General features: G+C 35.0%; 1 protein-coding gene across 4 annotated transcripts in view; it reads right to left on the bottom strand.

Moving 5' to 3' along the window:
* ADK (adenosine kinase) overlaps window positions 1–24,083 on the bottom strand; it is a 537,152-nt gene that overhangs the window by 149,687 nt on the left and 363,382 nt on the right. For all 4 annotated transcript variants that reach the window (XM_019626043.1, XM_019626068.1, XM_019626051.1 and 1 more), the window contains exon 7: window positions 19,431–19,601. In XM_019626043.1, coding sequence (XP_019481588.1) covers window positions 19,431–19,601 — 171 coding nt within the window. The remainder of the gene's footprint in view (window positions 1–19,430; window positions 19,602–24,083) is intronic.

Raw genomic sequence — 24,083 nt, 5'->3', positions numbered from 1 at the left:
CACCGCACTGTATTTCTGAAGCTGATGTTGAATAATATTGTATGTCAACTATAATTATATATACATGGAGTAGACGTGGAGTAGAGTGTGGGAATGTAGTCAATGGAATTGTAATAGATAAGCATGATATCGGGGGTGGGAGGGCAATACATGGGGGAGGGGCGTTGTTACTTTGTGAGGGGTGAAAAGGGTAACTATTGCATTGTTCTGTACACCTGAAACAAACAATAAAAAAAAATATATATATATTACTGTGAGACTGTTGTACATGTCCTATGGCATACACTAAATGAGCAAGTATGTGGACTTCAAAGTCTGTCGCACCCTGCATCTTAAAGAACCAGCATTCTTAGTGTGAAAGAAAGGGAAGAAAAAATATATTATGGGAGAGGTTAGGTTAAAAAATATACATACAACTGTCTATGTATATAAATGAATATGTGTATGTAGACACCTATACATTTATGCATATGTGTGTGCATATATCGCACACGTATTTCCTAGTTCTGTCCATTGAACAGGACTACAAACAATAAACAATCTTGCAGCAATAAGCATCCCTACCTAGCAACCAGGTTGTGGTCTTGGAAGACACTTTCTTATAAATTTCTCAGTTTCGATTGTTATTTCCCACTGTCATTTTAAATTTTGTGTATTGTACTCTGTGTCATTTTTATTGATTAGATTACATGATTCTGCAACCCAATTATAAAACGTGTATAAATAATAACCTATTTGTATAAATAATAAACTTGTATAAATAATAACACCCTTTCTATGGTATCATAAATAATATATCTGGTCCTCACTCATCCTGGGTTTTTGGATTCAACTATACTTAAAAAAAAAAAAGAAACTTTGGTATTTCCTGAGTGACAGAAGTGTCTTTCTAATGTTAATGAGGTGGCTCACTGTGGGCCTCCAGATAGCTTCAGGACTGTGGTTGGAACTTTGGGGTCAGCCCAAAATTCAAAGATGGGGGGGTTGGACACTGAGTTTAGTCATATGGCCAATGATTTAATCAACTATGCCTCTGTATTAAAACCACAATAAAAACTCTGGACATCAAAGATTAGTGGAGCTTCCTGGTGAGTGAACACACTGATGTGTGGGGAGGGTGATGTGCCCTGACTCCAAGGGGAGAGGGCATGAAAGCCCTGCATCCAGGATTCTTCCAGACCTGTCACCACGCATCTCTTCATTTGACTGTTTCTGAGCTATATCCTTCATAATAAAACTGTAACTGTAAGTACAGTGCTTTCTTGAGTCTTATGAGTCATTTAGTCGAATTATAAAGATTATCAAGCCTGAGAGGATTGTGGGAATCCCTGAGTTTGTAGCCAAGTAGGTCAGAAGTGTAGGTAGCTTGGGGGCCCCCAAAGTTTGGCTGGAGTCTGAAGTAGGGGCAGTGCAGTGAAGAACTGAGCCCTTAAACCTGTGGAGTCTGATGCTAACTCTAGGTAGTTACTGTTAGAATTGAATTGCAGTCCAGCCAGTTGCTATGGAAACAAATCTAAGGAAAAAAGTAATAATCAAGGAAGGAAAAGCAAAGTACACAAACATATATTGTATACGTTGTCACCTATGCTAGTGCCTGGAGGGCAGAAAAAAATGTGTGCATTTTTAAACTACAAAAATGATAGGACTGAGTATTTTTCAGGTTTGCTTCATATATATCTACAGAAGATTTCTTCACACTATTCCAAAAGTTATAAATTTTAGGGTTGTCATTCAAATTCAAGAGTCAATCTAATAGCTCATGTAATGTACAACTTTCTATTTTATGAAGGGAAAAGGAAAGTATGAATCAGCAGTGAAGAGAACATTCAAATTTTATTTAACTACAGGTTAATTTTAATTTTGCTTTATTATGTCACATAAAACTAGATATACAAAACTGTCAGAGAATATGTAAAACTGTCAAAACAAGGGGTTAATATTTTATTACCTAAAATATTTTAAACATTCAAATATAACCTAAAGTATTTATAAAGTTTAGTTAGATAGGTTCAGATTTAAGATAAAATTTTAAATCTTTCTAAGATCAAAAGTGATTAAGTATGGACCACCATATTTAAAAAGACTATTATGGGCCGGCCAAGTGGTGTGTTGGTTAAGAGCTGGCTTGGGACGCCAGAGGGTCCCGGTTTGGATCCCACATATGAGGGCCAGTGACACTGCCCTCTACAGCTAAGATGCTGAACAACAGCTCAACCTGGAGCTGGGCTGCCATGAGTCGCCCGCGACAGCGTAGGCTGCAGCCCCTGTTGCAGTGGGTTGCCATGGGCTACCGTGTGTAGCCAGCAGCCAGCGTGAGCGGCCAGCAGCCACAGTGAGCGGCCGTCCAGAAGCCGGCGACTGATCTGCCTCGCCCGGGAAGAGCGCAATGATGGTGCCAACTTGGGCCAGTGAAGCAACGTCCTCCACAACTAGAATGAAGAACAAAAGGACAGCAACTTGTCTGTTCCTCTTCCCCCAATTCCCCAGCGCTGTTCCCATCCCCCAATTCCCCAATAAAAATCTTAAAAAAAAAAAGACTATTATTCTCTATAATTTGCAAAGAGCTAAACTCTCTCAGCAAAGGAAAAAACTCATTCATTCATTAAATATTTAATAAATACATATTATTTATTAGGCAGTAGGACTATAATGAAGAACGAAAGTCAGCTGTGAAGGAATACATTCTAGTGTAAGACAAAACACATTAACAAGTAATTACTAAACAATGTAAATGTTATAATTACATACAAAATATCACAGAATCACATCTTAAAAATGACTAAGTAAATGTAGGTGGAGGAGAGAGGAGGCGAAGGGGGGAATGTGTGAGGGAGGTTAATTTTTTTTTTTTTTTAAGATTTTTATTTGGGAATTGGGAGGATGGGAACACCGCTGGGGAATTGGGGAATGGGAACAGACAAGTTGCTGTAGTTTTGTTCTTCAGTCTAGTTGTGGAGGACGTTGCTTCACCGGCCCAAGCTGGCACCATCATTGCGCTCTTCCCGGGTGAGGCACATCAGTCGCCAGCTTCTGGACGGCCGCTCACTGTGACCGCTGGCCGCTCACGCTGGCTGCTGGCTACACACGGTAGCCCATGGTAACCCACTGCAGCAGGGGCTGCAGCATACGCCGTTGCCAGCGACTCATGGCAGCCCAGCTCCAGGTCGAGCTGTTGTTCAGCATCTTAGCTGTAGAGGGCAGTGTCACTGGCCCTCATTGTGGGATCCGAACCAGGACCCTCTGGCATCCCAAGCCAGTTCTTAACCATCGCGCCACTCAGCTGGCCCGAGGGAGGTTAATATTTGAACTGAGTTTTAATGGATAAGTAGAAGTTTGCCAGATAGCAATGGAGAGGGGTGAGGATAAAGATAGTAGGGTTGGCATATGAAAAGACACGGAGACAAAAATGGACACAGTGCATTCTGGAAAACATGCACAGTTCTGTAGTGTAGGAGAAAAGAGGTGCTGTGGGAAGGAAGTAGGGGATAAAGATAATAATATTGGGCCAGAAAATCAAATTAAAGAGTATATAATGGGAATTTATTCATATTCATCTAATATTTTTAAACAATCACGCAAAAATGAGATGAGTCTTTAAAGTCTATACTTTTAAAGAATGATCACTTTTTATTTCTTGGATCATTTTTACTGTGTTAAAATGAATTGGCTGGTAGGGACTGAACCATGTTACAGTCTTAATTCAGCCTAATTCTTGCAGAAATTATGTTTTTGAAATAAGACTAGAATTATATCATTCTAATAAATTTTATTTGATGGCAATGCCTTATAAATTGTTGATAAGCAAACATTAAAATAACTCCACTAGAAACATGCATACACATGCCTTACTGTTGGGAATGAAAACAGTTATAACTCTTTTGGAGAGGAATTTGGAAATATCTGATAAAACTACATATGCACTTATATTTGACCCAAAAGTCCCACTTCTAGGAGTTTACCCTGAAGAAATACCTCTAACAACATAAAAATATGAGTGCACAAGGTTATTGATTGAAGGATTGTTTTTAACTGCAAAATACTGGAAACAACTTAAATGTCCATATACAAGAGAGTGACTGAATGAACTATGTATGGTACATGCATACAATTGGTAGAATGCAGCTATAAAAAAATGAGGAAGATATCTATGAGCTTTTATGGAACGATTTCCAAAATATACTTAAGAAGAAGAAAAAAGCCAAGTGCAAAGAAAACCAACAGTGTTCTATATTTTATGTTGAAAAAAAAAAGGGGATGGGAAGTAAGAAAACATACATTTTGCTACTAATTTGTGCTAAAAGAAATAAAGGAGTATGAGCCAGGGGTAGCTCTTCCTCACACAGAATTCCAATTAATTAATCAATAAGAAGAAATGATGGAAATAGAAAAATCACCTTTTGGCAAATACCATGATAATTATTGGAGGCAAGAATCATCAATAAATGCTAAAAGTAGTGGGTGAAAATATAATGAACAAAATATTTACATTGTCTCTTATATTTCCCCACAAGATACTTATTAAATTACAAAGGGAAAAACAGTTACTTTAAAGTGCATAAAACTGGGTCAACATCTCAACCCAGTGATCAAAGTTAATATCACCAGTAATGAGACAAAATGAAATCTTGATATATGAAAAAAGACACAACAGCATTTATGAGGTATCCTTGCCAACAAAGCATAAATTATGAGGAAATATCAGTCAACCCTAATTTGAAGGACATTCTACAAAGTAACTGGCTAGTACTCTTCAAAAGTCATAACCTGAACAGACACTTTTCGCAAGAAGACATACAAACGACCAACAGATATATGAAAAGATGCTCAACTTCACTAGCCATTAGGGAAAGCAAATCAAAACCATAACGAGGTTACCACCTCACATCTGTGAGAATGGCTATTATCAACAAGACAAGTAATAGCAAGTTCAGGCGAGGTTGTGGGGAAAAAGGAACCCATCTACACTACTGGTGGGAATGTAAATTGGTACAGCCACTACAGAAAACAGTATGGAGTTTTTTCAAAATATTAAGAATAGAATTACCACATGACCCAGCAATCCCTGTTCTAGGTATCTACCCCAAAAATATGAAAACATTTATCTGTAGAGATATATGTACCCCTATGTTCACTGCAGCATTGTTCGTGGTGGCCAAGACATAGAAACAACCAAAGTGTCCTTCCATAGATGATTGGATAAAGAAGATGTGGTACATACATACAACGGAATACTATTCTGCCATAAAAAGATGAAATACTGCCATATGCGACAACATGGGTGTATCTTGATATTATCATGCTAAGTGAAATAAGACAGAAAACGTTGAGAACCATATGACTTCACTCATATGTGGGATATAAAACCGAAAGCAACAAATGAACAAGACAAACAAATAAAAAACCACAGACAACAGTTTAGTGGTTACCAGAGGGTAAGGGAGAGGAGAATGGTAGAAGAGGGTAAAAGGGATCAACTATATGGTGATGGAAAGAGAACTGACTCTGGGTGGTGAACACATAATGTGATATATAGATGATGTATTACAGAATTGTACACTTGAAACATATATAATTTTATTAACCAATATCACCCCAATAAATTTAATAAAAAAAGCAAATGAATTAAATGAAAAAAAAAGTGTCCAGTCATAAAAGACAAAGAACCAAGGAATTGTTCCATATTAAAGAAACCTAGGAAACATGATAACTACAGTGAAGGATCCTGATTGGATCTGGATCAGAAAAAGGACTTTAGGAGTTTTCCAAATGTAAACATTTTATATAACTAGTGTAGAATCATCAAAGCTGGGAGATTACTATTGATAAAAAACTATTAACTAATCTACAGAGCCTTTCTTTTGCCAAATATCCTCCTAATGTCAAAAAAGAAAGGCACAGAAAAACATTTGAGCTGAGTTAATAACCAGAGTTTCTAAATCATATAGTCCAGTGCTAGTGTGATATTTAGTTTTTATTTATAAGAATAAATCAATTTCATTAAATAATTTAAATAAGAAAAAATTTAAGTGAATTAAATAAGAACTGTAAATATTAACTCATTTCTTTTATATCATGGCATACTAGACAAATTATACTAAAATAGTCACAAATTTATAGTACGGTAACTGAAAAAAAAATCAAATAAATAAAAAAGATGAATCGAAATACTGAATAACACGAAAAGGCATTACTGCATAAAATAGGATTATTTCCATAGCAATTCAAACCATTTCAAACTACAGGGTTTTTCACCAATCATGGATGACAGTTTGGGAATGATTTAAAAACCTTTCATGTTTAGAGAGGCAATGTAGTTGGTAAGGGGAAGGAAATGAAGGGAGTAAGAAAGGAAGGGTATGTTGGTGAGGCTCAGAAGAGAAGAGGAGAGAGTTAAGTAGAAAGGAAGGCAGAGCGATGCAAAGCATATAGTTAAATAGCCTTTGGCTCTTTCAGAATCCTTCCCACAGCACATCTTTACAACATGCCACTGACATTAGAAGTCTCCCTGGTGCTGCAGTGAATCTCATTTTTTTTCAGATGAGTAAATTATATCAGAAAGACCCTAAGGAGACAGTTAAACTCAGCTAAGCAACAATCTTATAATGCCATAGCCCTGCCTTAATTGAAATTTCATTATTCTCAGCAGAAAATATAAATATGTCAGAATTTTATAAGAGCACCATAACATTTTATTTTTATTTCTTTGAAGGGGTTATGTATCTTCTCTGAAAACATCTCTTCCACCTTCCTTGACTGAACTTATAACAATCTTAGATTCTGTCTGTATCATCGGCTCGGTTCCTTTACCGCTTATAGCAAAGAAAGAGAAAATGGAAAGATCTATATGAACAGTCTCAGGAAGGTGACTTCCATCTTTTCTTGGAAGAAATATAGCACTTTTGTACACTTAAAAGGGTGGAATTACTATTTTATAGAGCCCTGTTCCCCCCACATTCATGTTGGGATCACCTTGATACAAGGAAAGAAGAAACCATTCTTCTACTGTCAAAATATGGATCTGGTAACAGATCCTGGCTGAGTGAAAATGTTTGTAAATCATGTCTTTTTAGGAAGTAGATTTTGACAAAAAGATGTAAAAATTCAAAAAGGAATTCTCTGAGGAGATAACGTACATAGACTTGAGAAAGAGTTTCCAAAAAATAAAAAATAATACCTGTACAAAGAACAGAAAATCTCCTAACCAACGAGAGAATATCTGAATGAAGATATATATACATGTATAGCATTTATCCATATCGGGCACACATAATTTAAAGATTTACACAGATTTTCATAGTGAAATAGCAAATGACTTCCATTTTACAGATGTATAGCAAGTGATACAATACTTCAGGTAAGATAGAGTTTAACAAAGGTTATTTACAATTAGAAGCACTATTGCTGTTTTCAAATTTTAATTTTTTTTTTTTTTTTTTAGCCTACACTGTCACCAACTCACGGCAGCCCAGCTCGAGGCCGAGCTGTTGCTCACCATCTTAGCTGTAGAGGGTGCAGCATCACTGGCTCTCATCTGGGATCTGAACCAGGGCCCTGCTGCTCAGAGCTGGCATCCCAAGCAAACTCTTAACCAACGCGCTACTCGGCCGGCCCCTCAAATTTTAATTTTTATATTGTCATTTAAAAAAGAATCAATGGTGGGCCGGCCGAGTGGCGCGTTTGTTAAGAGCTGGCTTGGGACGCCAGAGGGACCCGGTTCGGATCTCACATATGAGGGCCAGTGACACTGCCCTCTACAGCTAAGATGCTGAACAACAACAGCTCAACCTGGAGCTGGGCTGCCATGAGTCACCGGCAACGGCCTAGGCTGCAGCCCCTGCTGCAGTGGGTTGCCATGGGCTACCATGTGTAGCCAGCAGCCAGTGTAAGTGGCCATCCAGAAGCCAGCGAATGATCTGCCTCACCCTGGAAGAGCTTAATGATGGTGCCAACTTGGGCCAGTGAAGCAACGTCCTCCACAACTAGACTGAAGAACAAAAGGACAACTTGTTTGTTCCCCTTCCCCTAACTCCCCAGTGCTGTTCCCATTCCCCAATTCCCCAATAAAAATCTAAAAAAAAAAAATCAATGGTTATTAGAAAGATTAAAATGGTCAATCAAGCCTCTTCCTTCCCAGAAAAATATGTAAAAGAAGAAAATGCTAACCTATTCCACCTGATTTGGTAAAAAGATTATTAGGGTTTATTTCTAAGGAGATACAGTCATTATTCAGCATAGAAAACATGCATTCAAATACCCAAAGCCAATTTTATGTTTCTTTCAAAATGTCCTGTTGGGTCAAGGAGCATTCCTGTTTTTGGCTGTATATCACTCTCCTAATATATATATACCTACTCAACAACAGCCAAAATAACCACAACCACAAACTGCAGAATTTTGTTCACTGTTTTGTAATTCATTCATTGAGAAAATAAATGTTTTTAAAAGTTAAATCATTGTTCAGAAAGGAAACAATAATTTCAGTTTTCCTGGTATGTACTAGAGATTTTTAGTATACCGAATCCACTGTAGGGTCAATAGGTTCAAAATGGATTTCCTGAAAGAAATGTACAATGTGGGAATCCTGTCAGCAAAAGGACTGATGAAACAAAGCAACGTATAATCTTTATAAATAGAAATCACCTGTGAGATTCAAAATACTAGATCTATGAGGAGGTTTATCTAAAACGTGTCATTCTTAATCTGTATGAAATAATTAAACTGAATCCTTCTGCCCAATTTTCAAGCTGTATTTTATTATTTAAATTATTTTAAAGTGCAGTCTACTTGATGATGTGACGTTTCACTGTAGAATTAAGTGGTAACTCTTGACAAAGCAGTTATTATCATGAGGTAATTGACCTTATTTGAAAGTTAAGCATCCTGAGGCAAAGTTGAGTGTACTTAATCCTGGAAGGTTAATTATCTAGTGATAATGGAGCCTTGAAAGGTATTACTCTTAAGAACAATTTGCAAGATGATGGCTATTAAAAAAAACTTCTTAATTTAATATAAATGAAAAACAAGAAGAATAATCAAGTTCTTTAGTCATGTATTGCTAGATAATGACTACAAAGCAGCTTGCATTAGCAGGCATCAGTGGATATAATTACCTGAATGTAGAATGTCCTTTATTAAGCTGATTACATATGAGTCTACCTAACAAATGGTTGTAATAGGAAATGTTTTAAACTTTGAAGATGTCAGAAACAAATTAAAAATACAATGTAATATTTAAATAATTTATATACTACAGTAGTTTTAAAAGAACCTTAACAAGCCAACCAATAAATTCAGATGTGCAGTTTAAAAGTACAAAATGCAATGTAACAGGTTACCAAGAATTTTTAATTGAGGCAACGTATAATTTTGGCTCTATGTGTATGTATTTCTACATTTCAGTTAAAAGTAAAACAACAAAAATCAAAATCACTCCCATTAGGATGGATATTGTCCAAAAAAAAAAAAGAAAAAAAGAAAGAAAGAAACCCTTGTTCAATGTTGGTGGGAATGAAAAATGGTGCAGCTGCAGTGGAAAATATTTAGTGGTTCCTCAAAAGTTAAACAGAATTATTATCATATGATCCAACAATTCCATTTCTAGGTAGATATGCCAAAGTCCTAAAAGTAGAGACTCAAATAGATACGTGTACATCACTGATCATACGAGTAGCAACATTATTCAAAAAAGCTGAAAAGGGAAAACAAACCAGATATCTATCAACAAATGAGTGGATAAACAAAGATGAAACTCTGACATGTGCTACAACATGGATGAACCTTAAAAATGTTAAATGAAATAAGCGAGACACAAACACACAAGTATTGTATCATCCTACTTATATGAGGCACCTGGAATAGGAAAATTCATAGAGATAGACAATAGTAGTTATCAGGGACTCAGTTGGTGGGAAGGAATGGGAGTTAGTGTTGAATATGTACAGAGCTTGTTTGGGACGAGGAAAAGGTTCTGGAAATAAATGATGATGATGGTTGCATAACATTGTGAGTGTAGTTAATGCCAATGAATTGTACATTTAAAAATAGTAAATTTGGGGCCGGCCGAGTGGCACATTGGTTAAGTGTTGGTTTGGTACTCCAGCTCTGAGCAGCAGGGCCCAGTTCTGATCCCACATGAGGGCTAGTGATGCTGTGCCCTCTACAGCTGGGATAGTGAACAACAGCTCGACCTGGAGCTGGGCTGCTGTGAGTCGCCGGCGACAGCGTAGGCTGCTGCTGTAAGCTACCGTGTGTGGCTGGCAGCCAGCGTGAACGGGCGGCAGCTCTGAGGGCTGCCGTGAGCCACGTTGTCCAGTGGCCGGCGACCGAATGCCTCACCTGGGAAGAGAGCAATGATAATACCAACATGGGCCAGTGAAGCAACGTCCTCCACAACTAGACTGAAGAACAAAAGGACAGCACCTTGTCTGTTCCCCTTCCCTGATTCCCCAACGCTGTTCCCCTCCCACACTTCCCCAATAAAAAAAAATCTTTAAAAAAAAAAAGGTAAATTTTATACACTTAAAAATGGTAAATTTTATGCTATGTATTTTTTTTACCACAATGAAAGAAAAGTAAGTTGCAACCTTTAAGAATTTGTTTTTATCATATTTGCAGCAATGGTATTCCTGTGGACACTTCTATTTTGTCTCAGGATGTGCGCAACCAAATATTTTCTGATACTCTTCAGAGAAGAATATCCTTTTCCCTGGGCAAATCAAACAGAAAAAAGAGGTAGTTGGGGTGAGAGGCGGGAGAAATCTAGCTTGAAAGATACTACAGTTGAGTGTGTAACACTAATAATAAAAAAGAATAACTACCTAAAATTAATATGTTAGGCATTGCATTATTAGGTTTCAGAGCAAGGACTTAGCTGATTTACAATAAAATTGGTTAGTGTTACTGAATATTAGAATGTTGAGAAAATGAATCTTTGGTTTTTAAAAAACTTTTTTAAGCTATAAGTAAAAATTTGAAAGATCATCTAGAATTTCCACACAAATCCCTCACTTTACATAAGAGGAAACTGAAGGAACAATAATTGGGTCATAAATCAGCAATTTAATTAAATTATGGGGAAAAGTGTAAACATTTATTAATATACAAAGATAGAAATTTGCTAACATTTAAAGTAGGGTCAAGACTTTTAGTGTGTGTCTTTCTTATTGAACCAGATCCATAGTTTATAGTCTATGAATTCCAGTTTCAGTTTCTTTAAAGCAGAGTAAAAACTTAACATCCAGGGAGCCCTCCTGAGTGTAGATAGTTACAGCTTTTCTCTTCCTTTCATCTTTTATACTTTTCACGCCCACATCTAATTCAAGACAAACTTAATTGAGTTTTGTACTCAAACTTAATTCACTAAACTATTAGGTTGTTGGAAAAGTCATGACGCATTTTTGCAACGAAAAACATAGAAAAAATACGTCATGACTTTTCCGACAACCCAATATTTCTCATTCTATTTGCACTCACATTTTATATGATTATATAATAATTAATTATACAGCAAAGACAAACTACATAAAAAAGGCTTAGGGACAAATAAATTGACTCTTGGTAAACAAGCAATTTTGTAGAAAGGAAGTAAGATGGTACTCCAGACAACAGCCACAAGTTGTCCCTCTTTCATTTGGCCTCAAATTTATCATTTACCAAGGGAATGGAGGCTGCATGCTATGCAACCAAGTCAGTTAAGTGAAACTTAAGAGAGGAATCAGATCAACACTCCTAATAACACTACCATCACCACCGACACCACCTAACAAAAACTGAGTACATTCTATAAGTCAAGCTGAAGCTTGATATCCATTAGAAAACTGTCACAGAACTGCTGTGTAGATTAAATGATGGTTTTGGTGGACACCCTTTGTAACTTTAAGAAGTTAGTACTTGTTCATTTTTACATCAGTTCTTTGGAACTTTTTATTTGGATGACTAGATTATTTTTCTTAATTTTAAACTTTTATATAAATGGAATCATTTCAAAATAGCTTCAGGTGGTATAACTGACACATAATAATCTGCACAAATTAAATATGTATAATTAGATAAGTTTTGACACATAATCAAGATAAGGAGCACATCCACTACTTCCAAGTTTCCACATGTCTGTCTGTGATCATTGCCTCACGGTACCTCACAGTACATCTCCATCCCCAGGCAACTGTGGATCTGCTTTTTGTCACTAGAGATTAGTTTGAATTTTCTAGAATTTCATTTAAATATAATCTACAGAATATACTTTTATCTAGCATCTCATCTTTCACTCATCATAAATATTCTGAGATTCATTCATGTTGGTGCATATATAAATTGTTCATTTCTTTTATAGTTGAATAGTATTCTACTCTATGGATATATAATAATTTGTTTATCCAGTCACCACCAGTTTGATGGACATTTAGGTTATTTCCAGACTTTGGATATTACAAATAAAATTGCTATGAGTATTTGTGTATGTCTTTATATGGACATATGCTTTCATTTCTCCTAAGTAAATATCTAGGAGTGGGATACCTAGGTTACATGGTGGATGTATATGTAACTTTGTAAGAAACTGGAAAACTATTTTTTGAAGTATTTGTACCATTTTACATTCTTACCAGCTACATATGACAGTTCTAGTAGTTTCAATCTTGTCAATATTTGGTATGGTCTCACTCTTTAATTTTGGACACTTGGATAGCTGTGCAGTTGTATGAAGTTTGTTTTTTTGGAGATGGACATTCCATCGTTATAGCATAATTTCTTTTTTTTTTCTTCTTTTTTTCTTTTTTAATGAATATATTTGTTAATTTACCTGAAATCTCAGGTATGGCTCCAAGAAACTTCAGACTCCTATCATAATAGCATCCAGCCCCTAAGAAGAGAGACTCTTTTTTTTTTAAATTTATTTTTTTTATTGTTAGTTTCAGGTGTATAGAACAATACAATAGTTACCCTTTTCACCCTCACCAGGTAACAACCCCCCTCCCCCCATCTATTGCCCTCCCACCCCCGATATCATGCTTATCTATTACAATTCCATTGAATCCGTTCCCGCGATCTACTCCATGTCCCGAGACTATATGTATATATATAATTATATTTGACATACAGTATTATTCAACATCAGTTTCAGAAATACAATGCGGTGGTCAGGCCTCTACATCGACTATGAAGTGGACTCCCCAAAAGGACATGGTTTCTTAAAAAGACTATTCTCCACAGAATGGCCTTGGAATCTTTGCTGAAAAACCAATTGTGGGTCTATTTCTGGACTATCTCTTCTGTTCCATGGATCCTTTTGTCTATCTTTAGGCCAATGCCACGTTGTTTTGATTATGGTAGCTTTATTAGAAGTCTTGAAACCATGTACTGTAGGTCCTCTGACTTTTTTCCCCAAAGTTACATTGGCTACTCTGGTCCAATGCTTTTGCACATGAATTTTAGGATAAGCTTGTTGACCTAGAATAAGTGTGCTGGGATGGTTCAGATAAAATAATAATAATAATAATAAAATAAAATAGAACAAGTGTGCTGGGATTTTTATTAAATTATATTGAATCCACAGACCAGTCTGAGAACTGACACTTAATAATGGAGCCTTAATCCATGAACATACTACCTCCATTTATTTGGTTCTTCTATTATTTTTCTCAACAATGTTTTGGAGTGTTCAGTGTACAGGTTTGCACATCTTTTGTCAGATTTATCCCAAAGTATGTCATACTTTTATTTTAAAATTTCAATTTCTGAGTTTTTGCTGCTAATATATAGAAATATAATTGGTTTTTATGTTTATCTTGTATCTTAAAACCTTGCTAAACTCACTTTTAGTTCTAATAGCTTTCTGTAACTTTCATAGGATTTTCTACAAAAACTATCATGGTGTTTGATAGAGACAGTTTTGCTTCTTTCTTTCTAATCTGGATGTTTTTCATGCCTTATTAGCACTGTACAATGTTGAATAGAAATGATAAGAGTGAACATCCTTGCTTTGTTCCTGATCTCGGAGGAAAATATTCATTCTTTCATCATTAAGTATTATGTTAGCTATACATTTTTTGGTGGATATCTTTTATTGGGTTGAAGAAACTCCCTTCTATTCCTAGTATTTAGAGGGCTTTTATCATGCATGAATGTTGGATTTTGTCAAGTGTTTTTTTCTATGTCTATGTCATTTTTTTTCTTTTAGATTTACTCAGGTGAATTGTATTGATTGGTTTTTAAATGTTAAACCAATCCTGCATTCCTGACATGATGAATTATCCTTATTATATATTGTTGGGTTTGATTTGCTAAAACTATCTTAAGAATTTTTGCATTTATGTTTATGAGGGATATTGGTCCGTAGTTTTCTTTTAATTCTTTGTTTGGTTTTGATAGTGTTTCTTCCTCTTCAATTTTCTGGGATAGTTTATATAGAACTGGTATTATTTCTTTCTTAAATGTATGGTAGAATTCAACATTGAAGTAACGTGGCCCTTGAGTTTTCTTTGTGAGAAGGGTTTTAACTAAAAATTCAATTTCACAGATAACCTGAATAAACCTATTTTTATTTCTTCTTGAGTATGCTTTAGTACTTTATGTCTTTCAAGGAATTTGTCCATTACATAAAGGCAGTCAATTATATTAGAATAATATTGTTAGGGAGAATGACAGTACTACTGTAAACGAATTCTGCCCCTTTAGTGTTTTGAGTACTCTATCTGAAGCCCCATGAATTACAAGGTTATCCACTCTGGCTAGTGGAACAGGAATGATTCCGGGCCCTATGTGCACTTCGAGGATTATTCCCTCTAACCTTATCAAGTGGTTCTTTCCCCTGCTTTCATTAGTTTCCTCACAAATATGTTCTGATCAGTACTCAGCTGAAGACTTGGGGGAATTCTCTGCAAATCTCCTGTGTTCTCTCTATGCAGCTCTTTCCTCTCTGGTGCTCTGATCTGCGAACTCTAGCTGTCTAGCTGTTACGATTCCTGAACTCCCAGCTCCATGTCCTCAATTCAAAAGAAACTGCCAAGAAGGTTCTCCTCTATGCGCTGTGGCCTGGAAATTCTCTCCAAGCATAAGCTAGGGTTATCATAAGGCTCACCTCATTTATTTCTAGTCTCACAGAAATTACTGTCCTTCATTATCTGTAAAGATATAGCTTTGGTGGACAAGTCTTTTTTCTTTTTCTTTTGTAATATTAAGATTATCAGAGAAGCTTTAAAGCATCATTAACAGTGTATGACCCTCTAGAAAAAAAAAGGTGGCATCAGGAAGAAAATAAGAGTCAACTGTGTTTGGTTTAAGCTAAGTGTTGACACTTGGAAAATTTATACTAAGCACAGTAGATTTGGTTGGGGTTTTTTTGAGGGGGATGTGGGGGAGAAAGACCAAACAATCTTATATGTATTCCATGAGAAATGTATTTTACTTCGTTGTATTTTTGAAATAAAATGTCCTTTCCCCGCTGGAGAACTGAAGATAGTTCATTATTACTAGACTACTCAAGGAGAAGAACAATGAGAGATGAGATTAAAGAGATAAAGCTCACAATACCATACTTGCTTTTTATAATCAAATATGGTAGCATTTTTATTTATTCTTATAAATTTCATCACTCAACAGATATTTCCAGTCTATTAAAATTTTTAAGTCTCATTTGACATTCAACTTATTCATTGCATTATTTACAGTCTCTGCATTTGCATTATCTGTAAATACAGTTTTATCTGAATCAATGACTGTTTACTTGAGCAAAACTCAGGGTAAACACTGAGGCATATCACTAAAAATATATTTATCAGCAGACTTTTTGAAACTGGTCCAACAAAATACCAAATATATCTAATTCCCCTGTATCCAATATTTATTATTCTCTAATTGATATTATGACACATTATCTCAAATATACTGTACATTCAGTGTTTATTAGTCTGCAATAACAGGTACTATATATCTGCTGAAATAAATTCAAATGAATAGTAATCACCAAAAAATTAAAACATGACATGGCTTATAGTTTATAATTTTATCACTTCCTATTATAGGCAGGGAAAAATGATTTCTTTAATAATCTATACTAAATTCTAGTTAAACTTTAACTTTAATGGTTTGTAGAATCAATCTTTTTTTTAAATATGGTAATATACATAAAATGTTACCATTTTAAGTGTTCAATTCAGTGACATTGAGTTCATTCACAATGTTGTGCAACCATTACCATTATCATTTCCAGAACTTTTTTGTCACCTTAAGTAGAAAGAAACTTTGTACCCATTAGTAATAACTCCCAATTCCCTCTTTCTCCCAGTGCCGGGTAACCAGTAATCTACTGTTTGTCTCTATGAATTTGACTATTCTAGGTACCTCATATAAGTGGAATCCTTATAGCAAAATGCAGTAGTGTGTTTGTGTATGGCTTATTTCATTTAGCATAATGTTTTCAAGGTTCATTCATGTTGTATCAAATATCATAATTTCATTCCTTTTTAAGATTGAATAATATATTCCATTGTATGTACAATTAATTCTTGAAAACATGGGGTTAGGGGCACCAACCCCTCACTCAGTTGAAAATCTACGTGTAAGTTTTGACTTCCCCCAAACTTAACTACTAATAGCCCACTGTTGACCAAAAGCTTTTCCAATAACACATATTGGAATTATGTGTTATTGGAAAATAACACATAATTTTGTATGTTATGTCTTATATATTGCATTCTTACAATAAAGAAAGCTGGAGAAAAAAATGCTATTAAGAAAATCATAAGGAAGACAAAATACATTTATAATACTCTACATATTTATTGAAAATCTGCATATAATTGGACCCGAGAAGTTCAAACCTGGATTGTTGAAAGGTCACCCATATATACCAAATTTTGGTTATTTGTTCATCTGTGGAGGAACAATATTTGGTTTGTTTCCAACTTTTGGCAATTGTGAATAATCCTGCTATAAACAATGTTGTACAAGCATATGAATCCTTACTTTCAGGTTTTTGGGTATATATGCAGAAGTGGACTTGCCGAATCATGTGGTGATAATTCTATGTTAAACTTTTTGAGGAACCACCAAATTTTTTTCCAGAGCAGCTGCAGCATTTCAATTCCCACCATCAATGCACAAGGGTTCTAATTTCTCCCCATCCTTGCCAACATTTGTTTTTTTGGATAACAGCCATCCTAATGGGTGCCAAGTGGTACTCATTTTGGTTTTCATATGCATTTCTCTAAGGATTAGTGATGGTGAGCATCTTTTCATGTGCTTACGGGCCATTTGTATATCTTCTCTGGGGAAATATTTACTTAAGTTCTTTGACCATTTTTGAATTGGGTTGATTGTTTTCTTGTTGAGATATATATTCTGGATATTAACCCCTTATTGGACATGTCATTTATAAAAATTTTCTCCTATTCCATGTGTTATCATTTTCACTTTCTTTTTTTCTTTTTTTAGCCGGGCCATCCTGTTGGCAGCTCAGCGGCACTCAGCTCGGGCCGGGAATTGAACTGGCGACCTTGTTGTTCAGAGTTCGCACTCTTGAGCAAGCTCTAAACCAACTGAGCCACTCGGCCGGCCCCATTTTCACTTTCTTGATAGTGTTCTTTAATGCACAAAAGTTTTAATTTTGATAAAGGCCAACTACTTTTTCTGTTGTTGCTTGTACATTTGGAGTCTTTCATTTTTAAATGAATGAAGACCATTTTGATATCATTAGCATTTTCTGCAAACCTAATCATTTTGGGGCCTCTATTCTTTTCTGTTCTCCTATGTTTGCCAAACTTTCAGCATTGTTCCCTGGTTCTATAAATGCTTCACATCTTTTTTACATGTGTTTTACAAATGTGAGCTCTTACTAAAGAGTTTTCTGTGTTCTGCAATGTTTTTAAGGCTCCTCCCCATTTTCTTCCCCATTAGGGTCATTTGAGATTATTAAGTCAGAATTGAATTTTTGGTGGTACTCAATCCTCTCAAGTTGTGTTAACATCCAAAGTCTCATTCTTTGGAACCATATTTATCTTTTAAAAAAAAGTTTTAAAGTTTGTCTTCTTGAAGTCTAGAGCATATATTTAAGTATTGCCATTTCTATAAAGAACTCTGAGTTCAGGTATCAGTTTCTAATAAGGATTCTCACACTCCATACTGATGACCAATTCTTTCATGTTATTTAAAGGGCTAGAGTAGCACACTTTCTAGTTACTTCCTTTACCCTTCAGAAAATAAAACTGGCAATCAGGAAAATCTAATATGTAGATTTTAGTCAAATGAAACTTCCAGCAGATACCTAGGAGTTCCAGGTTTTTACCACTACTTCTTGCCATTAGGTCAGTTTGTGAATCATCAAGAATGTAGCATTTCCTTCCATTACTTAGTGCCTTTTAAGATACTCACACCATATTACTACACATCACCAGGTTGATCTCATAAATTATTTCCAGGTCTAATTTTGTTATTCTAAGCAGACAACACAGTTATCTAATTCAGATACAAAATCAGTGAATAGGATCAAAGTATGTTAGAATCGTAGAATTAGAATCAGAACAGTCTTCTGGGATAATTAATAGAACACCTTCTCTTTGCACATAAAGACCCCAAGATTCATGAAATTTAAGTGATACTGCTCAGGTTACACTGAAGGTACACTGATGGTCTTTCCCTCTCTTTTATTTTTCTATTTCATGAATTTTTAAAGTCTACAGGCTAAACTGAAGTTGTAAATACTAAATTAGCAAAAAAAATTTTTTTCCACTAATGCAGAATGAAAGAAAGTATATTCTTGGTAAAAAGAAAAACATCAAAAGTTTAAATAAAATTCCATTCATCACTGTTAAATATAATGTACAAATAGCAAAAATGTTACTATTAATAAATTTGATACAAATTACAGTATACCAACATTTATTCATAATTTATTAAATTAAATTAGACTCACACTTTTAAGAGCTACTTAACCTCATAAAACATTTATTTTAGACTAGATGTCTCTTACCTTAATCCATGAAAATTTCAGAGAAAAACATTATTTTACTGGTCAGAAAATAAATCAAATCAGTTGATGTCAAGGGCTTAGGGTGAAGGGGAGGGTTGACTGAAAGGGGTGATGAGAGTAGTTTTCATCTTAATTGCAGTCATGGTCACATGTCAGGTGTTATTAATTTGCAAAAGCTCATGGAAATGTACAGTAAAAAGTGAATTCTACTATAGGTAAATTATATACCTCAATATCCTAACCCTTTAAAAAAACCAATTTTCTACTATGTAAGAAATTAGCATACAGTGAAGTAAATACTGAAAATACTGAATTAGAATGATACAAATTAAGACAGTTTTGTTGTATAACTCTCAAATATATTTATGCAAATATTTTGGTTTTTTTATTTATGTATTTCTAAACTTATTCACAAACCAGAAACTGAGAAACCCAGGTACTTAAAAAAAAAAAAAGAGTAACTCACCGTCTCATTTCCAAAAAGTATGTCAACATAAGGCATAACTTTCATCAATGGTTCCTTGTAGAACTGACTAATAAATGGTGCAGACAGATTTAAAGTGAAAATTCTGTTGTTCTCAGAAGCATGGTGAGCCACTTTTAACACTGACTCTGGTGAAACTGTAAGAAAAAAGCCCTGGATAAAGAAAAAATGGAGGGAAAATTAGAAATGCAATCTCCCCAGAGTCACTGAGAATAAAAGAAATTCATACAGTATACAAAAATCCATATAATACCAACTTTAAAATACAGCTATAAAATGTAAGGTAGACAATAGCAGCATTTGATAAGGAGAAAACTTTATCATATGAGTACTACATATTTGATATGTGCCATTATGTCAGAGTATAACACATTATTTATTTCATATTAGATTTGTATGCTCAATATTGAAAGAATTCTGGAAATCTACATAAGAACAAACATTTAAAAGGTCTCATTCAAGACAAGAACTGCATCTATATTACAGAAATAGCAATGAAAGCAGATTTGATACTTCTAGCTTTTTAGAAACACTTTGTATTCTTGTAAATGACATGGTATTTATCAAAAAAATAAAGTTATTTAGGGGCCGGCCGAGTGGCTTATTGGTTAAGAGTTGGCTTGGGAGAGCGAGCTCTGAGCAGCAGGGCTGCTGGTTCGGATCTCACATGGGCCAGGGATGCTGCGCCCTCTATAGCTAAGATGGTGAACAACAGCTCTACCTGGAGCTGGGCTGCCATGAGGCGATGGTGTAGGCTGCAGTGGGCTGCCGTGAGCTACTGTGAGTGGTCGGCAGCTGGAGTGAGCTGCTGTGAGCCGCCGTGAGCGGCTGTCCAATGGCCAGCAAGCGACTGACTCACCGGGGAACAGCACAATGATAATACCAACATGGGCCAGTGAAGCTACGTCCTCTACAACTAGACTGAAGAACAAAAGGACAGCAACTTGTCTGTTCCCCTTCCCCGATTCCCCAGTGCTGTTCCCTCCCCCAACTCCCCAATTAAAAAATCTTAAAAAATAAAAAATAAAGTTATTTAAAAATCAAATTAGTGTACTAAGATCATAGTTTGTTACCTTATGAAATATCTAGATTGAACTTTTAAGGAAGAATCTGAATTCAAATTTTCAAATAAGGAGAAAAGACTTAGGTAATGAAATAAAAAATATTTTAATTAAAATTTCATATCCAGAAACTACATTTTAAAATGCTATTTATTTCTATCTTAAACATTAGTAAAAGTCTTTTAAAATATATTTATTCTTCCTAGATGAAGGAAAGCAGAAGCAAGGGCATGGATGCTCGTACAGGAAATGAGTTTAAATGGTGCACAAATGAGTGGAGCAATACATAAAGGGCAATAGACAATGAAATTGGAAAAGCCAGCTGAGTTAACAACACAAAGGGCCTTGGGTGGCATGTTGGGAGTCTATTAGGTGGGGTGGGAATGGACTATGGGTAATGAAGTTTTTTTCAAAAGAAAGGGATAACAAGTTAGCAAGAAAATTTAAAGAATGTTTATTTGGACAGCTACAATTCAGGAACAGTCAATAAAGCATGCGTTTGCCTCTGTAAAAGGAAGTCATACTGGGAGTATTGTATTTTGGACTTAGCAATTGTTTAAGATGTGGAAGACAAAGGAGAAAAGTGTCAGAAGACGAATGAGATTTTGAATCTGGCTCTACCATTACTAGAAACAGAAAATTCTAGAATAAGACCTGGCTTAGATGAAAATAGAAAGTGTTTAGTTGTGGTTATACTATATTTGAGGTGATAAAGGACACACTAACATATATCAGAAAGTTGGACTCAGGAGAGAGATCATGGAAGGTCATGGTAAAAGAGGGGTTGTAATTACCAAAGAATGTAGAAAAAGAAGAGGGCAAAGGACAGAATGGAGAAGAGCAAAAATTAGGGGAGAAACAAAAACATAGACACAGACAATAGTTTAGACAATCAGAGGGTAAGGTGTGGGATCACAGATGAGGGTAAAGGGGATCAAATATATGGAGATGGAAGGGGAACTGACTCTGGGTGGTGAACACACAATGTGATATATATTGTACATGATGTATTACAGAATTGTACACCTGAAATCTATGACAACTTTACTAATAATTGTCACCCCAATGAGCTTTAATTAAAAAAAAAAAAGAAATCCAACAAGGGAAATTTCAAGAAGATACTTAAGGGCACTCAATGCTATTAATGGGTAGAGAAAGAAAAGGACTGAGTAAAAGCCACAAGATTTGATGATTAGGAGAAAGTACTTATGGTATGAAGGTAAAAAAGAGATAATTATTAAAGAAAGAATGATGAGAAAGTAAGGGTAATGATTAGAAATTATTTTGGGAGCTTTATCAGTGAATAATAAAATCATGTGAAATTTACTGAGCAATTCTTGTGTTCCTGGTACTATACAAAAGCTTTACTCGTATGTATATTAACTCAGTTACTATTTTTTCCTTATGTCAAACTTATGAGGTGGATACTGTTATTATTTTCATTTTATGAATAAAGAAGATAGGAAAGTTAAGAAATGTCCCTCAGGTCATATAACTTATATGTGATAAAAATTGGTTCAATTCAAATGAGTCCAGGGATGAGGCTCCTCGTTTGAGTAGACAATAGAGAAGAAAAGAACAGAAAGATAATTTTAGTGGGGAAAGGGGAGTGGGAGTTGTTTTTAAAAAAGGAACAAAAGAAAGTTTGAACACTTTTGCTCTTGAATAGGGTCTAGTGGAGAAACAGAAGAATGAAGAAGCAAGAGGAGGGAGGATAATTAGAACAAGGAACCAGAGGAAGCGAGGGTAATGGGGGCCAGACGGGGACAAGAGCTAGTTTATAAAGGAAGGAGTAACCTTAAAAATGTAAAGGAAACTTCTTTTAAAAGTTACAAAAATGCTATTGAAATATTCACGTTCAATGACAGGACTAACCACTTCCATCATGCAAACTTTAGAAAGTTTAAACAGAAAAAAAAAAGGATGGTTTTCTATTACTTTCAATTTTCAAATTGAATATTAAAAGAATACTAAAAAATCAATTTTGTGGCTGGAGTTACATATACTGGGATTCTACTTTGAAAAGTTTATTGCCCTTATAAGTTATGAAATATTAACAAAGAATTTTATACTATATTGGTCTCTTACTATTTTAAAATATGGCTAATAAAATTCTAATATGAGTTTTTTCCTATCACAATAATATAATATTTTATCATCACTTAAAAATTCCAATTCATTAATTTTTACCAATATTCAGTTGTTCTATAAGGTAACAAGTCTTTGTCTTAGGTAACATTAGTTTTTAAATGTTTTCATCTTAATTTCTTAAAAAACTACCATGTCACTTGCAAACTATGAGCACCCAAGCTGCTTCCTTTGCTATTTCCATCACTTGAAGAATTAAAATGAACGGTTTATATAGCATCTTGTCTCCATAGTAATAGTATGTACTTGCTTTTTAGTCTTTCATTTAATGAGGAGAGTTTAAAGCCCCTCCACCCCCATTTCTTCCCAAACTGTTCCAGCATGAAATAAAAACCTCCCAGAGCTAGCATTCTGCCAGCTGTGGATTAACCACAGACAGCCATAGAATGGTCTACATAAATAGTAACCTGGTCAAATAATTAGGCTTCTCACCAACTTCAGACTGAAAATTTGATCTGTGCTAAAATACATCTGATTGTAATTTACGGTGCAGAACAGTATGCCCCTGGAGTCTAAATCTGGCCCCATTCCAAGTGTGTGCATGTTGTATGTGTGTTTTACTTTAAAATGCAACACAAGAGTATTGTGATGTGGATAGTATAACTTCCATTTTGTACATTTCATAAAGAATATACACAAAACTGTAAGCTTTTAAATGAAGCAAATTCACAATTTAAATTAATTCCATTTTTGAATGGTCTCTTGTTTTTCTTTAAGTAAATATTTAGTATTTAAACAATTTAGGATTTGTGCTCTGTTAGAGTGCAAAGACTTAAAATTGATGCCAACCATAATTTTTCTTCCTAGATTTATATCCTTTGCTAGGCCACATGTTCCAGACTGTAGTATCACTGAAAATAAAAACAGTACCATTATAAAAAAATTTTTTTTCACATGTCAGGTTTGCAATAAAAACAGACCAATAGTTTATATGGCTATAGTTTAAAAAAATACTCTACATAATCAAAAAAATCTTGTGATTTTTAAAATCAGGGATTTCAGTCTACATGTTAACCCTGCTATTCTTTGTCCTTATGAGCAACTAAGCAAAGTGAATTCTAACACTTAGAGGTTGGATAACATTAATCAAAATTGAGAGTGAAGTGAGACAATTTTATCCATTAAAATGGAAAACAAAACAAAAAGGCAAGAGTAGGAGGGATGGGGAACGACGAAGGCAGAGCCCAAAGAACCATTTTAACAGAGCCAGACTTAATGCTAAATCTCAAACACATAGATTTGTCATTCAACCACTCTAAGGATTTCTCAGGGGAGTTTAAACAGGTGAATGCAAGAAATTAAGCTGTTTAATACACTAAAAGAATAGGAACGGAATTGCTCTTTACCAGCGATTACCTTAATTCAGGGAAATCATTTAGGGTTCTTTTTAATTGTCTTTACCTCAGAGCACAAACTGTTTTTATTA

Source organism: Hipposideros armiger, unplaced genomic scaffold (genome assembly GCF_001890085.2).
Source record: "Hipposideros armiger isolate ML-2016 unplaced genomic scaffold, ASM189008v1 scaffold_15, whole genome shotgun sequence".
Taxonomy (NCBI): Eukaryota; Metazoa; Chordata; class Mammalia; order Chiroptera; family Hipposideridae; genus Hipposideros; species Hipposideros armiger.
Note: the sequence above shows the minus strand (reverse complement) of the source record. Positions and strands in the feature narration are given on the sequence as shown.